The sequence below is a fragment of the Macrosteles quadrilineatus genome, unplaced genomic scaffold, assembly GCF_028750875.1.
Source record: "Macrosteles quadrilineatus isolate MER2022 unplaced genomic scaffold, UCM_ALF_1.0 Scaffold_7__1_contigs__length_78375512, whole genome shotgun sequence".
Classification (NCBI taxonomy): domain Eukaryota; kingdom Metazoa; phylum Arthropoda; class Insecta; order Hemiptera; family Cicadellidae; genus Macrosteles; species Macrosteles quadrilineatus.
This window is the reverse complement of record NW_026542600.1, coordinates 30607379-30628092: the sequence shown is the minus strand read 5'-3', so window position 1 is coordinate 30628092 and position 20714 is coordinate 30607379. Positions and strand designations below refer to the sequence as shown.

Sequence of the window (20714 nt, the reverse complement as noted above, 5' to 3'; positions counted from 1 at the left end):
ACTATCAAAATTCAAATTTGTGTACAACTACAAATACAAAATGTTTAATAGGATATGGACGAGAGGAGGACCTTGAGGATAAATGTGGGAATCTTGGAGGATCAGGCAGTTGTAGAAGCAGATCAATAGTGGCCACCCTGTAAACATTCCTAGGTTGTATATACTTTTTTTAACTAAAAACTACTAATGCTGTACATTTCTAGTTTACATTATACATAAATAGAATATAGTATACTACGTTACTAGCCCGGTAAGTGGTGTTTTACCGTGCGAGCACGACATTTTCTACGATTATAGTAAAGCTTACCGGGCGGGTAACGTACGATACTTTCCATCATACTACACAGAAAAACTAGTAGGCTTACATTTTAAACTCATAACAATTTATTTAGGACATCAATTATAATATTTTTATATTTCAGAAAATTAAATAGTCTGTTGCAATTAGCTGTTTATTTCATCAGCTGACTAAGTGCACGGTGGGTTATTTTTCCGCGTGTAGGCACGGCAAAGGGCAACTTTCCAGCCTATCAATACAGATGGAAAAGTACCTGATTCTGTGAAGTACTGTATGATGTAAAAATGTTTTCAAGTTTCTGTCAAAGTATAAATAAGTATCTGTCAAAGTATAAATAACTATCTATATATGATGTATAAGATTGTATCGAACAGGAATAAAATGTTATAAAAAATGTTAACTAAATAAAATCAAGTTGTTACAAAAATTGTAAAATTAACAAAAATACCAACACACTTTAGTTTTGAAACAAAGATAAACGCAGCAATTAATTAAAGAAGTTGATCTCAAAAAAGTGTTTAATGAGAAAAGAGAGGTACAGTAATATTAGTGAAGGTGGGTAATTCAATTTAAAACCCAATCAACTTACTGGAGCTGCATAGGGATGTTAAGACTGTGCAAAAAGTTGCCTCCAAAGACAAGTGTGTCCACTGGGGTGAGTACAGCATGTATCCATCCTGTTGGTATCATCATAGTGTGGCCAGCCGGGACAATGCATCGGTAGCAGCAATCCACCTGGGAAAACATATCAAATAGTACTCAACCTTTTAAAGGGAGTTGCTAATCTTGACATTTTCAGTATCACACATTTACTTTGCAAAAAAATGTTGGTTACATACAAATAATCCCCTAATTTATTGTTTCTATTTAAGACTTGGGAGCAGGTAAGTTTATCCTGCTTTACACCTTTAAACCAAATTTCATTAAAATCGGACAAAAATTACTCAAGTTATCTCGTTCACGGACATATAAATATATATATAAATGTAAAGGATGGTGTTTTTGGCCTCTGGGGACATCAAAAATGAAAAAATTGAATCGGTCCCGGGCCTACGTCTTACCGTGCCACCTATAGTAATAGCTACTTCCCTATAGGGAAATTTGCTAAAAGTAAAATTACCTGATCTCCAAAAAATGTTTCGTGTTGTGTAGAAGACGTCATCCACCTCTGATACAGAGACAGATTGGCCATTGTTGGTTTGATCAAATAAAAGATTTTCTCACCCTTGAAAAAAATATAATAATTAGATCTACAGTTTAACTTTACTTATAAACAAGTTTTAACTCCTGGTGTATTTTCTAAATCTTTATTTGCATAAGCAAAGATAATTGTTAGGTATACTAGAAAATACTTAACATTTTGATTAATTACTGTTCAATTTAACAACCTTCATTCAATCAGGGGAAGTCACAGATAAAATAAAATTTTAAATTTAGATGCTTGGATATACACCTAGGTAAAACAGGACAGTAAAAATTTGGTTTGGTACAACCATAGATAAAACATACTCCCTTAGTAGATTTGTCATCCTTATCTAACAGCTGAAGCCAATTTTATTGTTAGTTCTGTACGTCCAACTGTAGAGGCTGTATTTTGTTTAAAATTTGTTTCTTGTTATTTCAGTAGGCCTAATTTAAAACCTCATTTAACCAAATAAAACGACTTAATTATAAACAATAACTGGTCTCCTACTTATATAATCAAATAGTAAAGCACAAATCATGAAAATAACCCTAAAATAATAGAAACAAAATTTTGTCTACCCCAGCAATCAGTGTGGACGTACATGAACTAGACACGAAAAACAAGCTTCAAAATTTACAATGGGATGAGGAGTCTACTTGTGTTGCTTAGTCTATGGTACAACCTACAACAATTAATTACTTTTAATTCACTATCATAGTCAAAGAGTAGTTAGTTTTTCTCAAGCCTAACAGTAAAACTAATTAGACGAGCGGGATTGCACAATGGATTTACGTGGTTGCTACGCATTACGTAATGTGAGCACTGAGCAGATGGCACAAGGTCACGATGTAGGCAAGAGTAGTTTAAGTGGATTTTCAAAGGAATAAAAATACAAATACATTTGTAGTATTATTATGTATGTTGTTTCATTATATTCCCTTTTTTGTTTTTTATTGTTTTATCAAACATAAATACAATAAGGGACAGGGTCTAATCAAATTGTAGATAATAACACAAAACACAGTAGCCAAGCAGCTGACGAAGTTCGCTAGCTTACAAATGCACTACAGTTAACTTTACAGTATTCAGGAAGAAACGTCTCATTCGTAATATGCCATTTGTTATAATTGTCCTTACATGGAATTACCGAGTATTAGTTCACATTAAACTTTTTTTTTGCTGCAATACTTTTAATAAAACCCGATAAGTAACCGGAACAGTAATATTATAAAATCGTACATTTGAAATTAATATTATTATAGACTATATAATGTTTTGGGTTTTGGTATTCTTTCTCTTTTTCTTGATTCATTTTGTTAAAGCCATTGGACATCTAGCTGACAACTATGATGATTGCCTTTGTACTGCAAGAGACATTGCGCCTTTCAAAAGGCAAAAAAAAATGTACTTCTTTTTATTTAATTAATTATTTGTTTATTTTGTTATCTTGTCCGTGAAGTGGTGAGCGACAAAGAAGCTCTCCCCACACGCAGATGTACAGTCTTTGTGGGGATTTTTTTCCTTTTTGTACATTGTGTTTAAGCTACGATTGTAATTTTTGTAATTTGTAATTTTGGAAATAAATATATTCTTATTTTTATTCTTATATGTTATTTTTTTAGTTTAACTAAAACACCCAGTTATTGTGTTAGTTGGAATATAGTTACTAGTTGTAAATTATCTTGTCAAATTAATTGTTGCTTCTAAAATAAACATATTTAGTTCCTACAAATGCTTAACCTAATTTTAAAGCCGGCTATGACTTATCTTTTAACTTTTTTGACACAATCCTGTTAGTAACAACGTGTTGTAATTGTTGATGGAAAAATATAAATATTGGCTGAGTAATGTACTTTATATCGAAATTAAAAATTATGGTTTGTATGCAATCCAAAGAAAAAATTTCAAAAATACCAGTAATCACCCCGTATCTAGAACCGAGGAGCAAAACAATGTAGGCCTACCATACTGACCTTAAATGATTTGAGCCTTGGACTCCTAGTATCGATAATCAAAACATCCCTAGTTATAACTATTTAAGTGAATGAAGCATAAAATAAACCTTCTAATAGCTAGTGTCAGTAAAAACAACTAGGAATCAATTCAATTGTGTGTTAAAACTTAGTAAAAAAGTGGAATCATACCCTGAGGACATGGTACCACACAGAAGTACCACCAAAGTCTATGTGGAAGTCTGTATAGGAGTCTTTGACACCAATGAGGCAATATTTTTGAACCTCGGGACGTTTGTACACTGTAGGAAGGGTTCCGATGGAGAGTGGCCAAACTGTGTTCACCCAATCCAACTTACGAGCAACATAAGGTGCTTCCACCAACTCACTCAGTCTGCAAATTCAAATCACCACTTAAAGATTTTGTTAAATTATAGAAAATATACTTGGTATAGTTTAGTTTTAGTAAAATGTGAATATATTGAAGGTTGGTATTGAGGTTTTGAGGTACTCTTATATCACTTAAATAAAATATGTCTTCCAACACATTTCTACACATCTGAACTTATACTATAAACATTTTAAATGTACAACATTATGCAACGGTATATTTGTTAACATTAGAAAACACGTGAAGTTACAAATCGTGGTAATAATGAATCATCAATAAATAAAAAAGCATAAAATAAATAGTAGAATAGAAAGCCTTAATTAGAACAGCCCTCAGTGGGTATAGACCATATGTTACACTGACGGCACTGAAACATCTCCATAACCTAAAGTCACGGCCGGCCTTTATTAAATATCACTGCAATATCCTGAATATCTTTCTTTCTCAGTCACGGAAACATTATCACTGTCTTACACGGTCGTGGCAAAATCCTGAATATCGCTCAGCAATAGCAGAAACACAATCATCATCTCCTGCGATCAAGAAAAGGTTATCATCGTCCCGTGATTGCAGCAAAATCACCTACGCTCATGTAGACATTATCATCATCTTCCACAAGAGCAGAAAAATCCTGATCATCTCCAGCGGTCGTGTGCATCATTGTCATCTCCCGTGGTCCTGTAGAATAAATCATCGTCTCTCGTGATCGCGGCAAAATCAATAACACCTCTCACAGTTATGTGGACATTATCATTGTCTCCCACAAACGCAGAAAAATTCTAATCATCTCCCGCGATCGTGTACAACGGCAGTCGCGGCAAAATCCTGATCATTTCCCATGGTTATGTAGAAATCATTACCGTCTCTCACAGTTGTGTGGACATCATCGTCGTCTTTCGCTATTGCGGCATATGTATTACCATTTTTCGGCCGTGTAGTCATCATCTCCCGTGACCGTGTTAACATCATCATCGACTCCCGCTGACACCAAAATGTCATCGTTGTCTTGTCCAACTTTGGCAAAATCATGAACATCATTTGCGGTCGTGTAGACATCATTGTTGACTCCCGCAATCATAGTAACGTCATCGTTGTCTTACGTGGTCACGGAAACGTCATTGTCATCTTCGCAGCAAATTATGAACATCTTTAAGCGACTATAATAGCCATGGGTATATCTATCTGAATCTCCACTGGTAACAAGATTGATTAGTGAAATAAAAGTTACTAACTTGGTGTCAGAAAACTCCAAACTGATGAGATTCAACACCCTCTGTCTCATTGGGTTGTTGAAATAACTGACGAAATCTCCTACTGTCATCTTTATGTCTGTCTGACGGGCCACATCAATGACATCCACCTCTCTATCAGAACCTGGAAAACAATAAATAGATCAATATCTTGAAACATGAACTGGTTTGGTAGTTTTTATTTATTTATTCCAACAGACATTCCATTTTGATTTAGAGCAAACTAGTAGGGATTGAAGAAATTCAACAAAAATAAAATTGTTATCAGCCACAACAAGGAAAGGGAATTAAAACTGGTATATTTCATCACTAAAGCCACTTTGAGTGACTACCTGGCGTATTATGAACTGTATTTTTCTTCATACTGCAACATTCTTTAAGCTAATTTACATTGAACATTATTTACCCTTTCTTAGACACTACTAAGATATGCTTTATGTTGTCATCGGAGGTGACATAACAGACAGAAGACTAAGGAGTAGAGGATTGTCAGCGCAAGCGTGAAGTCACCTTGAAGCTATCAATCAATATTTCTTTGTTATGCTTCCGTCAAATGAACTGTGATTGTACACTCACAAAAATAATGTGGGAGTCAACTACATAGGCCTATCAATAATGTGCAGGAATAGTTGAATACACAATGAATTTCAACATATTAGACTAAATAAGTACAAATTTTTAAATTTTCTTGGTATTTTACTTGGGTAATGAGATTATATGTAACATATTTTAGAAGTATATTCTGCTGTATGTGACAAACAATCGATTTTTACTTTGCTTGGATAGTGCAATCGACTTATGATAGTGCTTATGTTAGAAATGAAATTCCTGAATTAAAATGAATAAAATTCCCAAAGTAACTTTTAACATTTTACAAGAACGATTGCTTTTTAGTGGAATGATTCTTAATGCTAAAGAATTCTTGCATCATAGATCATATTGAGATAAAACTCATGATTGAATCATACCCAGATTACTGTTACCGGTAGTTAAATACAGAGCAAGTTACATTTTATAGCTTTGAGCTAAAACCATTATTTGAAACAGGCTTGGTGTGAAGGTTGAAGATTGATTATCACTTTATGATTCAGAAACAGAAATTATTTTGTTGTAGTCCATGATAAACATTCTAATTATTTTCAAAATTTATGGTACCGGTAGCTTTTTATTTTTAATCATAATTTGTTATTATTTTAACGGAAAGTAAATAAAAAAAGTCTTGTAACACAACATATATTTACGCTTATACTGTTACTCACAAGATGGTAAATATACAAAAAAAGATGGTAAGTGGTGATCGATTTCGATTGGACACTCCAATCATCATCAGACCCAATAGGCGGAGGAGTTTCACTATATTTATATTGCTGATTTGTCATAACATTCTGTTATGCTGGCAATTTTCCTGGATACATAAACTACTCCCATACAGTACTGATGGGTTACTGAGAATCTACTTTGATATAGTGATACAGTTTTTAAGAGTTAATTGTCCAAAACGCGTGATTGGAAGTGTTCAGTTAACTGATTTATCAGATGACTGGCCATTTACGGGGAAATTAATATTTTACTTTCATTGATAACATTAAAAGAATTTTGAACATATTTACATGTATATTTTACGGTTTTTTACCATTCCAATGGTTTTACCATGATAACTCCAATCTATCAAGCAGATTAGTAAACTTTGTGATGGTTTTAATGTCAGATATTGTCACGTTTCCAACTCCATGAACCCAAACTAAACTCAGACGACATAGTCATTGAGAATCAAACAACACAAAAGAAAAGCGTACAAACTACACACTGACAAACTGACACAGCCAACTGAGTTGAAGTGGCTTTACTAGGTGAAAATCATTAGTATATTCTGAAAGTATTCTTTGGCCATTGCGAACAAAAGTTTGTTCATATAGGCAATACCTCTCTTCCATACAGTCAAATGACACAGGGGAGAGTTGGACAAAACGGGATACCATTCTTAATTTATGTTTTTTCATGAACATTTGTTAAAGAAATCGCACAGATGTCGTATTATAACCTTAAAAATTTATTAATGAACAAAACAAAAGAACTGTTTTTATACTTAACTCAACTTTAACATGTTCAAAACCACCATGGTTGGATAAAACGGGATAGGAATTTCTAGATTATATTTTTATTATCAAATCTAAAAAAAAATATTCTTAAAAATAAGCGGTTATCGTTAAAAACTAAACAAATTTGATTTTTATTGATCTTCTTCATCTTCTGATGAGGAGGACTTTTCCTGTGCAATAGACTTTTTTATTAGTTGAACAGGGATGGTTTGGTTAGATTTTTGGTTCTTTCCTTTTCTATCCGTTTGTTTTTTACATTTTATTTTTTATATCAAACAAACAGCCCCTTTTTCCTAGCCTTTTCCCTCATTCAAACTATTCTGGCATTTTCATTTCCCTCTTTCTTCCAGCTCCAACTCTAAAAATGCCTATCCCGTTTTGTCCAACTCAAAACCATCCCATTTTGTCCAACTCCGACACATTTGGAATAAAATATGGCTGATGCCAAACTAAGCAGCAAAACTACAAGGTGATCACATACAAATATTCGGAAATAAACAGCAAACAAAACATAATACTACCAAAATTGTATTCCTTCACACGCAGACACTATATCAAGAAGATTGTCAATAAAAACCCAACGATTTTGTCTGAAAACTCAGTACAAAACTTTGTAACATCATAACTCTAGCAAACTGAATGCTGGCCTTCCGTATTCAACTAAGAATGCCATGATGGCGGCCAAGAACCTATGCTTTCCCGCTAGATTGTGGCACTAGTATCGCTAGAACGTAGGGTATTCCGTTTTGTTTGACCGCCCCATTTTGTCCAACTCTCCTATAGGATGATGGGGCTTAAGATAATCTATACTTTACTATACAAGCATAACACTAAAGCGAAAATAGTGCTCTTGGCTTCTAGAGAGCTTTAATATAAAAAGGTTCTGAGGAGCCAAGACCATAGTAATAAATTATTCCCTGAAGGAGAATTTGGTCAAATGTGAAATTATGAGAAGCGTAACTGGTGTGACATGATTAGTACAGAGTGTTATTAAAAACCTAATTGCAGCAAGTACAACTTGTTCAACACACTAATATTGTTTACACTATTTGCAGTTTACACTATCCTTTGGGTTAATGTTTATGCTTTTATACATCAATCTTTTGTCAGCGAAACTTACCCACTAAAGCTTCAACATCTTGCACAGTGAAATATTCAGAGGGTACTCTTAAATCCAGACCTTCTTTTTCATCAACAATGATGGGCTGATCAAAACCATTTTGATAAAGGTGGTTTAAAGTCAATTGGTTACCTGTCAGCCTTGTTACCACAGGATCTGCACTGCAACCGTAAACAGAAAATTAGTAGATCAAATAGATATTAAACATAAAGTAGTTTTAAAATTAATTTCAGCTCTACTTTGATTCATTAGTAAAGAGAAAAATATGATCTTACTTCATAATTTGAAATTTGGAATTTAATTAAAAGAGGTTAAAAGAGACCGCCTAACTCTTAACAAAAAAAAAAAAAAACCAATGAGAAATTACACAAAAATAAATTATTAAGATTGCTTTTTATAACAATTGCTCTCAGACACATTTAATTTTTACTTTCAAGTCTAAAAATCCGAAGAAAACTTGACATTGGGCTGTTTGCCTGTTTATAAATGTAAAATTATTAGAAGAGGGTAGTATGTATATTTCAAAAATTTAAAAAAATATTACGTAAGGTATTTAAGGCCTCTTAGGTATTTCCGTCAATGAACGAGGTTAGCTAACACTATTGTTTTTAATTTCCTATTCAAATAAATTGTTGGTTGTGTAATAATAAAATGTTACATAGCTACATAATGGCCATATATACTGTAGGAACGTTTATCGGGTTATTTGTATATTATATGATTTATATAAAAATTATTTTGGATACAGGGAAACTCTATGGTAAAATCTTGATTCTCAGCTTACACCATAGGGTTAAGAGAATGTGGATGGATTCGAAAAAAGTAACTGTATTGTTGTATTCGTGAACTAGGTGTACAAAAGCAGGATGTTAGCATAAATAGTCGATAGCAGGGTCTGATAACATAAATGATAAGAACTGTATTCACATGTCATAGTAAAATGTTGCTGTTGTGGGAGTTTTCTTGACCACCAACTGTGGAAGAATTTGATTCCCAAAAACCCAAGGTGATTAGGTCATGATAGATAAAATACCTATCGAGAGTTGACAATAAAATTATGTTCAAAGTAAAATGTTATTGCAAGAAGTTTTGCTACTTCAAATTACCTCCCGTACCCCATTACTGCTTTAACTCTATCCAGTTAAACCGGAACCTGGGTTAACCTAAACCATAATAAGAGATTAAAATTCAAACCAATTTAAAAATTACCCGGGCAACAGGAATCCTTGCTGTAGTCAGCGGTAGTTGGCCTGACTTGGAAGTAATGAAGCAGAAACTAACAAGGATCCTCATACTGTGACTAAATTTAGAAAGCAATAATTGTTGATTATCTTAAGAAATAGGTGTTGTGTATACAGTTGAAGATTTTATGATGATAGCAAATGAAGTAGCCTAGAGTGAAAGTACTTTAAGTACTTTGTGGATCACTTTCATTAAATTATAACCATTTATTTATTGAAAAAGTAGGTTATCCGAATCTGCCTGGCATCCTTTATTTCTATAAAACCTCTTTTAGTCAAATAAAATAATCTAATCATAAACGGTGTCATCCAGCTATGTAACCAAACAGTAAAGCACAAATCATAAAACTAGCCTCAAAATAATAGAAACAAAATTTTGTCGACACTACCGATCAGTGTCATTAGACATGAACTAGACACGAAAAACGAGCTTCACATCACACAGAGGAATGATGAGTATAATGTTAATATATTGCCCATGATTTTAGCCAGTTCTAAATTCCATCGCAGATAACTAATACAATGGCAGAGAAATGCGTTAGGCCGTGGACAAGGTTAGGGTTGCTATAGCAACAATGAATGAACGAAACTATCCGTTGCATTCACGCGCGAAACATCCAATACACAGGTCTCCGCACCGCGGACTGAATAAACCCACCACGTATCTGGAGTTTAAGGGAGCTAGTAATTTCAGTTGGCAATACTGGCTTCTATCCTCGAGCAAAGTGGTTCAACAACTATATTCGCTTCCCAATCTTGGGTTATCTCAGTTAGCGGCGCCCACTCGGCACTCCAATCCCCACCTAAAAGACGACAAAGTGAGCTGACGGTCTAGTTAATTGTCAACGAAGGGGATTCTCGTATTTAATAATTTAATTTTACAGACTGATCAATGGCGCTGAAGACGAAATAACTTGTCAGCGAAAAGGTTTTACGTATTTATATATTTAATTTTAAAAGACGGTCTAGTGGCCTGACGATGAATTAAATTGTCGATCTACCGGTAGGCTCCCTTTGCACTTAGCTATTAACATTTTACTAAATGTTATTTAAATAGGGAATGAATATGATATTTTTAAAGAGATATTTTATTGAAAATCTAATCAGGCATATGGAAATTTATTTAGTCTGCAGGTTTGTTACAACCAGTGTATTTATATTTGGCTAGTAAATTTATCGTGATTATGAAAGCATTTGCAATTATTGCATAGTCAAAGACTCACAATATCACTGCTATTGAGGGAAGGGGATCATGATGCCTGCCACCTTCGTGATCACAGAAGTGTTCATGATATCGCGATCACATTAGATGATGACTTATATTAATAAAACTATCCCTCAAGCCTATCACCCTCCTATTTTTTTAAAGGTTTTTGTTAGTTGTTAAGTTGTTATAATTCTTTCAATTAACTTTTATGCTAAAATCTGTTGTGCAATTTTACTTAGTTTAATCCAATTCATAAATTTAATTTTAATATGTTAGGTCATTCATTTAATATATCATTGGAGTGTGTATTTGTATTTTTTGTCTATGACCCATAAAAAAGTTAAATATAAGATGAAATTATTTTAAACTCAATATCTTGTTTCATAATATTCACATGTATACTTTAAATACATCGTGACAATAGGCCTATAATTAATTATACAGGGTGAGTTTTAAATGAGTTCCCCCCTACTTTTTTCTTCATTTCTTAAGATATCAACTCCGGACCACGTCAGATCATTGTAGAGTAGTAAGTACTTCATTTTGACTGGGTATAAAGTTTTGGCCGCCATCTTGGATCCGCCATATTGGATACAAAGTTTGTTTTTCAAATGTAAAGGTAGGGTTGTGACCCATCGTTTTAAACTAGATTTTTATGCTGAATACGATGCTGCAACCCGTTTTTAAAAATCTTGATCCATTCTAAAGTTATGAGAACTTTTTGTAACATTATTTTTAGCCCATTTTAACATTGTGCATTTAGAAACTAAGAACATAATCGCAAAATAGTGCTAGATAAATATAAGTATACACCACATAATATACATAAATCTTTATCTAGCACTATTTTGCGATTATGTTCTTAGTTTCTAAATGCACAATGTTAAAAAAGGCTAAAAATAATGTTATAAAAAGTTCTCAATAGCTTTAGAATGGATCGAGATTTTTAAAAACGGGTTGCAGCATCGTATTCAGCATAAAAATCTAGTTTAAAACAATGGGTCACAACCCTACCTTTACATTTGAAAAAAAAACTTTGTATCCAATATGGCGGATCCAAGATGGCGGCCAAAAATTTATACCCAGTCAAAAAACTCACCCTGTATGTCATTTCAAGTCAACTTGAAGGTTGAGCTTCTCTCAAAAGTTTGGTTTGATCTAAAATCTGAGGTTCACAAACCTCTCAAATAGTGATGTAAAATACCCGGGTATTTAAAACTCGGGGTAAATACCCAAAATCCATAAATACCCGGGTATTTTGGGTATTTATGAAATCGATTGAAATTCATTTATATTTACCCCTAAATATGTTATTGTTATTATTACATGATAAATTAGGATAGTCTATAACACCTTTTACAGTAACTTTAAGCTTTGCTAGTGCCTTTTATTTAATGATTCATCACTTTTTTTAAAATATTACATTTAAAGTTTCTAAATAAGCATTTAGTTTTGTGTCTTAAATCGAGTAACATCAGTTAAATTTTTTTTAACTTGCTAAAAGATAGTATATTAAAAAAGGCTGTGACTATTTCAATTGTTATCATTTTATAAATTTATAACCAATTAAATAACATTTAAACAAAATTATTTTAATTTATACATATCCAGGAATTGTTAGGTACCTATTTATGATGCAATAAAAACAGTTGAACTTGCCATGAATAGTTTTATTAACAATACATTATTGCGTAGGCCTATAACATTTTAGAATACTCCAAATTCCTAAGGCCTGATTGACATAGGCAGAATACTAAAAGTAATTATAATTAAACTTTTCTGTGTTACCGCTTGGTTGGAAACAATAATATATTTGGATAAACCTACTAAAAAAATGTATCTCCTGTTTTTTGGCCTAACTTAATATAATTTTGAAAGATTTATTGTGCTACAGATTTAAATGTTTTGTATCACAAGTTTATGAAATTAGTTTTTTTTATTTTGATACCATTGATACTAACAAAAGATCTGGAACAAAAATATGATTAAATCCTGCCATACTACTGATTGATTTTTAATTATTTTCTTCTTAAAAGTTGTTAACACATAGGCCACTACTAGGTTAAATTTTCCTGTCTTTCTAAATAATAATTATTACTTTACAAATTATTTTTCTTCGCTTTCAATAAAATAAATTCATCTCTCTATCATAGAAATTAAAAAATCATAAGTAGTCAGGGCCAGTGCAACCATGCGACCAGGGTATTTATGCCGATTATGCTTTATGCTGAGACCTGGATATTTATGGCGATAATACCCATAAGTAAAATGCTAGTAGTGTCCATATGAAATGTTGTTTAACACATTTTATTATCATTTTACTATCCTTACAGGGTAATAATTGCAAAAAAACATCTCAATCTTTTCTAACTTTAATACAAATTATAAATACCCAGTTTTTGGGTATTTACCCGGGCCTGGGGTAAATACCCAATTTATATTTACCTACCCACTGGGTATTTACCCGGCCCACATCACTACTCTCAAATATGATACGAACACATCTACAATAGCATTACTTCAAGGAAAATGCAATCATAGTAAAAGCATAATTCAGATTAATTCTAAATCTTTCACTTTATTACTTTTGGTTGGCAAATAATGAAGCTTAAAGGTAATCTTTGTTGTATGTAAGGCAAAATGAACTAAATAGCAATCTATAATTACGCTGATGCTCAATTGTGATACTTGCGGTCACAGTTGCGAGCACTGTTGAGTACGGCTGCGTGTTCCAATACTAACTTACACACAAGGGCCGGGTACAGATGATTTTCTAGCAGTTTGGCAAAAAAAATCATTTGGCAAAACAGACTCGCAATGACATTATCAATCTCGCAGCCGTATTGGGCAGCTAAGAAAACACGCCTTAAGAGCTTTTAGCATTTGTTTTTCAAAGGAATTTTTGTCCTACTTAAACCCAGAGGAAAATTTATTGGCACTAAGAGGTCCGAGTTATGCAGTCCCCCGCACATAAAATGCGAAGCTATAAAAACTCTATTTTAAAATTAGTTTTAATTTACTAACATACCTGGGGAAATGTCTGGTTTTCAACTCTTCTACAAAGACTGGAGTTCCTGTCTGGACAGGTTTATTTTCAGCTTCCATGTCCGAATAATTATGTCTGTGGAAATTGTACTGCTTTTTGACTGTAAAGTATACATGTGTTTCAATGCACAACAATAAAATAATAGTTTGTAAGGTAAATAAAAATCAGAACACAAAATATATGATTTACTACTATTCAAAAGTAAACCGTGAGGAAGGAAAACAGATCCTTCATTGACCAGCACAGTACAATTGACTCTTGTTTACTGAGGTTGACATCCCATCTATATGGAACAGGTGTAGCCTGCCACTCACAGAACGTGCTACTGTCAGAATAATATTTCTTTTTTGTTTCAGTTACTGTGATATTTTATGTGGCATAAAAGATTCTCTACTCTACAATAATTTCTTGTCCTTCGAATTTGGCTTCATTAAAATGTTGGCATTTTTGACAGATATCAACACTTACATCAGCAGTCACTTTGTAGACGGCTTATGAGTTTTTTTAATCGGTCTTGTAGACGTCATCTTCACTTCGTCTCCCACGGTCACAGAAACGACATAATATTTTTCAAAATTCATGTTTATGGCCCCTGGACTTTATAGAATAATAGGTTTTTTACATACCTCCGTCAAATAGTGCAACGATTAATATTGCTCTTCAGCTTATATGTTTCGTTGCGAAGACAAGATTTTCAAAGCTTGCAACTCGTCAAAAACACATTTAAAACACGGATGACACGAACATAAAAAACATTAAAATGGTACGAATACACAATCAACATTTAGTTAGTGCTATCATGATACTAATTTGGCCCGGCGCGGTGCGGGGTTGGTAGCAGACTCGAGGTCTACGTCACGTCGTCTCCTCTACTATTATCACTGATGTTATCAGATCTTCGATCAGCTGTTCCAGAGTTTATGATTGTATTGAAAATCGAGTGAGACCGGAACTATAATTTTTTGATAAGAATGTGGTCCTTACACTGTAACTTACTACAAAATGCAAGACTTGTGAGGTTTGAATTAATTACGGTCAAAACTGATACTGCATGACAGAAAACATGTAGCCACTTATGAGTTTGGATTTTTAAAACTCACCAAAAAAATTGAGTATTGAAACAAAAATATTTCCATATTTTTAGTGGCTTTATTTCAGTGTCCTTTTGACTCATCACTACATGCAATCGAATCATAATTTTCATGATCAAAAGTCAATAAAGAAAAAAGAACTAAAGCGCAAAAGTTGAATTATTTTCTATTTGAGTAACAAATGATTCACTTACAAACAGAAGGGCCACACGCAACTTCACACTGTGGGCAGTGATATTTGTCCAGGTCGATAGATACATATTCACGAACATTGACACAGCTGAAAAAATATAATCATTTTAAGAAGTTGTTATTATTTCATGTATACATGGCAGAAGCTACACTTTCCTAAAATTGAATAATATTAGTATTGACAACAAATAAGTAATATTTACGCTCACCTGAAAGAAAAGCATCTATTAACCATTCAGGTTGTAGGGTACCAAATTTTAAGTGGGGTAAAAACGTGTCATGATTTAATAAATGCCAGAACTTACCCGTTTTTCATCCACAATTAGCCTACTCATAGGCCTATGTGTTGGCCATACCTTGGGATATGGGCCAAAGAACGTAGGCCTAGTTTCACACTCGCACGACATATTTATCAGTAGTAGCACTCCACTTCATCAAATAAAGCTAAACCGACAGATTTTACAAATATTTAATGCAGACAACGACATATAATAGCCCCAAACTGGTGTTTGTTGACAGACAACAGACGAAAACTAGACCGGCTCAACAGGTGAATATTCCATCAGCTGTTGTCTAGCAGTACCTAAGTTCGCAATACCACGATTTACGTTTAATTTTCGTTTAACATTCGCATTCTCGTTTTCAAATTCTATTTTAAATATCTAAATTTATAACGCAGATTTCACCGACTTACGTTATACCCGCCAGTTCCTGCCTGCCAGGATCTAGCAGTGGCCGTAAGTTGGCTTGGTTTAGCCTAATTGAATAAATTAAAAATTATAACAGTCATGTTTGACTACTGTATAATTTTAACCTCTAAATTATTTCTCGTTTATTCACTGTTTAGTACCCCGAGACTTGTTGCCTGAGTTCTAAACGCTGTCGTTGGCTGGTGATAGAATCAAGTCTTCGGAGTGTTCAGATTTGTACAATTAATTGTGAATAATATTACTATTAAATTTATGCTAACCGTATTTTTCTAAATTCTTCATTCATATATATTAATTAGGCTCCGTAGACTCTGTGGGCTACGACAGCCTCTGCAGTAGTCTATGATATCCGAATTCAACAGTCTCCATCCACGCACCAGAAGACGGACAGCGTACGAGATATACTCAGACTCCTGCCAAACGCTGATTCTGAGTCCACTCAGTGAACCCTCACAGTTTTGCTGAAGCTGCCAGCCAACATCCCGTCGCCCAGGCAAGATATTCTGTCACGCATCACGCTCTTCAGTCCAAGGACGGGACACGATTATCGCGTTACGTTCGATAGCCTCAACACCGATCAACCTACAATTTACCCGATGCTTACGACCTTCGAGGAGTGGAGCAGCTGGCTCGGATTCTTAAAAGAATTCACGGGAACCGTCTGCCACGGAGCACACCCCCCTTAGATGACCGGCCCTTCGTCGACACGGTCATCCCAGGTGAGACTTCAGCGCCCCGACGATACCGGCTCGTCGGTCAGTCTGATTGGAGATCGCGCCGTACATCACCTTCGGACATGCGGCATCAAACCCAACCGTGAAGGGCAACTCAACATCAACGGTCCTAAGCATCCTAGTTGCCAAGATTGAAGACACCCCAGAACGGTCAGGAAATCCTTGCAGTGGTTTTTGTTAATACAGGGTGCATTTAATAGTTAATGTGATCTATAACTCCATAGATGCAGCAGTCAGAAGCAGAAGCAGGACCCCCCCCCCCCCCAGAACATAGCGTCTTGGATTATCGCTTGAACAGCAGGGAGGTAAGAGAAGTGATTGGCGGCTACTCTGCAGCAATCACATCCCGCGCTGCCCCAAGTAGGAGTTATCTTGCCTTTGTTGTGGGCATTGGTGGTGGATCACCTTTTGGGAGAGGCAGAATGGAGAGACATGGACCTCCAAGCTTTTGCTGACGATTTAGTGTTCACAGTAAGAGGAAAACACACAGCCACTGTGGGAACCTTACCCAGACAGCTGTGAGCTTCATCGAGGGATGGTGCTGAAAAGAGTGCTTCACTATTAACCCGGACAAAATGGATCTAATCTCCTTCACCTGGAACAGGCACCTTGACTATGTCCTAGCAAAAGGCATAGGAACCTTCGGAGCCTGTAGATGAACCTTTGGTAAGAAATAGGGACTTAGCCCTAATCTAATATATTGGACTTATGAGACCATAGTCAAGCCAATGGTTACACAGCAGCCTTAGTGTGGTGGCCAAAAGCAGAGCAGATTTTAAAGCCATTTTTAATGTAAACATTAAGGATAGAATAAACAAATGATTTCATTATTATTAGGACTACTTTGTTACCCTACCTATTGATTTTATTAAAAAAAATATCGTGTGGTACAATTCAGAATTCTGATTGTCTTCCTGTCTCTGCTCCTTGTATGCATCGGAAAAGGAAAGGACCCATTTCTACCGACTAATTTCCCATTCTTGCTAATGGGTAATTACCCTTAAATTACCCTTTCACCTATCTAATTACTGTTTTCTCCCCATGATTAACCACGTTTTATCTACCCCACACAAAACCCTGAATTCCCACCAGCCCCCTAGTGAGTTGGGGTTATTGTAAATTAAATAAGTAAATAAATAAGTAAATAAGTAATAAAAGGAGGCCTCGGCGCCAACAAATTCTTTAAGAAAGTTGTATTATTGATGTCCTAGAATAGTTTTTTTAAAGTGATTTTTAAACGTTTAAGCTGAGGTCTGGGTCCTAAATAAGTACCCCTAGTGGTAACAAAAAAAAAAACTCTACAAGAATATAGCTTTTGCTCCAGTTTCCTGAGTGCTTGTGGCATTTTTGCTCCAAAAATTTGTTGCCTAGCTTAAACTCTAGGTGTTTAATAAAATGTAAACGTGTGTACCCCTAAGTGTTAAATTACACAATAGCTTTTACAAGTAGGGTACGGTAGCCTTAGTAGCCTACGGTAGGGGCCTACTTACGTTAAGAACATAATTATTTTTTAAGAATTTGGTCAATTTGACATAGGTACCTCACACCTAATGCATTAAAGAAAACTAGGAGTAACTTAGTATAACCATAGATGAAGTACAGTAATATAATTATAAAAAATCTAACTTAAGTTATAAGCCCCCAATAAGTTTATAAATGCACCCATTACAGTATTATATTATGATCATTAAGGTCCAACATTAATCTGATGTATCATAAGCTAACAGTCCACGTATAATTTTACTCATATAGGATAATATATTTTCCTACTACTACATGGAGATGATAACATTGCTACACCTGTAAACATAAAAACATACGCAAAACAGCTTAATAATTCCCTCTAGAGTGGGAATGGCCGCTTGCTAAATCAGCTGATTTTTGGACGTCTATATAAAACACTAACAATCGGTAAGCAAATAACATACAGTAGCCTAACCTAAAAAAGTAACAACCTAAATGACAAATTATATTGGCCTAGGCCTAAAACAAAAAAGTTAATCTTTGTCTTAGATAAGTAAATAATGGTGGTAAGAAATATCTTATGAGTATTACGAGCACAAACAGCAACTGCCGCTCTAGAAATGTGTGGCCACACTAACCTTTCTTGAGCGGCATCTTAGTACTTTGTGCTCTTAACTTAACTTAATACAAAAAATAGCTATCCTATGGAATACAACCAATTATAAATAAGTTAAACAAGTTAGACTAATTTGGAGGTAAGTCTTGAGCATAAAGTAATAATGCATCACTTTGAAAATACCTACATAAGTTAGCTTTTGTAAACCATTCCACAAACCGATTCAACTTAGAAGGCAAGGAAGCATAGCAAGTACTAGGGTACCTTAAAGAATGCTTAATATTATCCTTGAATCACCTTTGGTTATTGTTTCACTCCCCCAACTCACATAAAACATTTTAAGGTCACATAACTTTGAGGCTACCTCAAGTAACAATCTTGTCTAGGTCCAGGCCTACATAACTTTTAAACATACTTAAGTTACGGGCCTACTATAACAAACATTGAGTAAGGGTAGGTAATAATTGTATAAGTTAAGTGAAATCTGGTGGGTCAAGCTAGGCCTAGGCCTCTATCAACTATCAAAAGGGTGCAATAGAAGAGTGTTTGAGTAGGCCTATGTGTTTATTTATGTGTCTATTTATCGTTATAAACATCAATACAGATAACTCTCAATAAAAATCCTTTACAGTAAACATTTGTTTACAAACGTGTACTAAGCTAAGGCCACGAACATTAGGCTGCGATCAACAAAACAAGCACTTCAGTTTAGCCTACTCAAAGAATTTAAATGATCTTTGTAGCCTACTTACTTGCCGTGATACCACTCTCGGCAGTTGTCACACTGAATCATAAACTGTTTTTCGTCATAGGGTTTTCCACATATACAGTAAATTTCTTTTGACACCTCCATTTCGGTATAAATGTAATTATCAACATTCAGCATAGACCATCGCCATCCAAACAACACAATCACAACAACCAACAACAAGTAACAACAGCCATAGCAGTAGCCACGGGCACGGCCTCGATCTTCTCCTTCTCTCCAGTCTTCACTCTTTCAGCCAAAACCCAAAACAAAAAAAAACACCAACTCACTCAGTTCAGTAAAGTAATTCTAATTCAGTGGTGCCACTACACTTTGTCAACCGTCGTGAAGTTAGCGGCTCTTTTCATCGGCGCTTCTTCGGATTGTAATAGATATGGGTTGGTACGCCTGCGGACGCCACAAACGTGTTGTGCAGGGATGTCGGAAACGCAATTCAATGACAATACGGTGCGAAATGATGTTTTTACATTTATATAATGTCAATTATACCTTGATAAAACGTGTATACATGTTAAAATTAATAATTGACGTATTTTAAAAGGCATATTTGAGACCGTACTGTACATTATACGTAGCTATGGCTTAACATAACGCGATCAATTAAAACTCCGAACATAAAAAAGTGCATAATCTTTTTCCTAAGCCCATCACATCAACATTGAGATATTCTAATAAAAATATACAATGTGTAGAATAATCAGTATGAGTATGATTGGAAAAAAGTGCACAATCTTGATTGTGATGGACTTAGGAAAAAGATTGTGCACTTTTTCCTGATGCGAGTTCCTATCAACCATATACATTTTGCCATATAACTTGGTAATTTAGGGGACTGCCTCAATCATATTTATACTGAGTATTCTACACATTGTATATTACCATTAGAATACATCAAAGTTGATCTGATGGACTTAGGAAAAAGATTGTGCACTTTTCCTAATTCGAGTTCCTATCAACCATATACATTTTGCCATATAACTTGGTAATTTAGGGGACTGCCTCAATCATATTTATACTGAGTATTCTACACATTGTATATTACCATTAGAATACATCAAAGTTGATGTGATGGACTTAGGAGAAAGATTTGCGCACTTTTCCTGACGCAAATTCCTATCAACCATATAGATTTTGCCTTAGCTTCGTAATTTACTGGACGGCCTTAATCATATTTATACTGAGTATTCATCTACACATTGTATAATACCATTAGAATACATCAAAGTTGATGTGATGGACTTAGGAAAAAGATTGTGCATTTTTTCCTGATGCGAGTTTCTATCAACCATATACATTTTGTCATATAACTTAGTAATTTAGGGGACTGCCTCAATCATATTTATACTGA

General features: G+C 34.5%; 1 protein-coding gene across 1 annotated transcript in view; it reads right to left on the bottom strand.

The window, feature by feature from the left end:
* LOC128998134 (histone lysine demethylase PHF8-like) overlaps positions 1–19523 on the bottom strand; it is a 45293-nt gene extending 25770 nt beyond the window's left edge. The window contains exons 1-8 of the mRNA XM_054424134.1: positions 19350–19523; positions 15076–15161; positions 13773–13890; positions 8297–8457; positions 5060–5201; positions 3629–3830; positions 1419–1523; positions 888–1033 (exon numbers count right to left, since the gene is read on the bottom strand). Coding sequence (XP_054280109.1) covers positions 888–1033; positions 1419–1523; positions 3629–3830; positions 5060–5201; positions 8297–8457; positions 13773–13890; positions 15076–15161; positions 19350–19483 — 1094 coding nt within the window. The 5' untranslated portion in view covers positions 19484–19523. The remainder of the gene's footprint in view (positions 1–887; positions 1034–1418; positions 1524–3628; positions 3831–5059; positions 5202–8296; positions 8458–13772; positions 13891–15075; positions 15162–19349) is intronic.
* Between the last annotated feature and the right edge of the window lie 1191 nt (positions 19524–20714).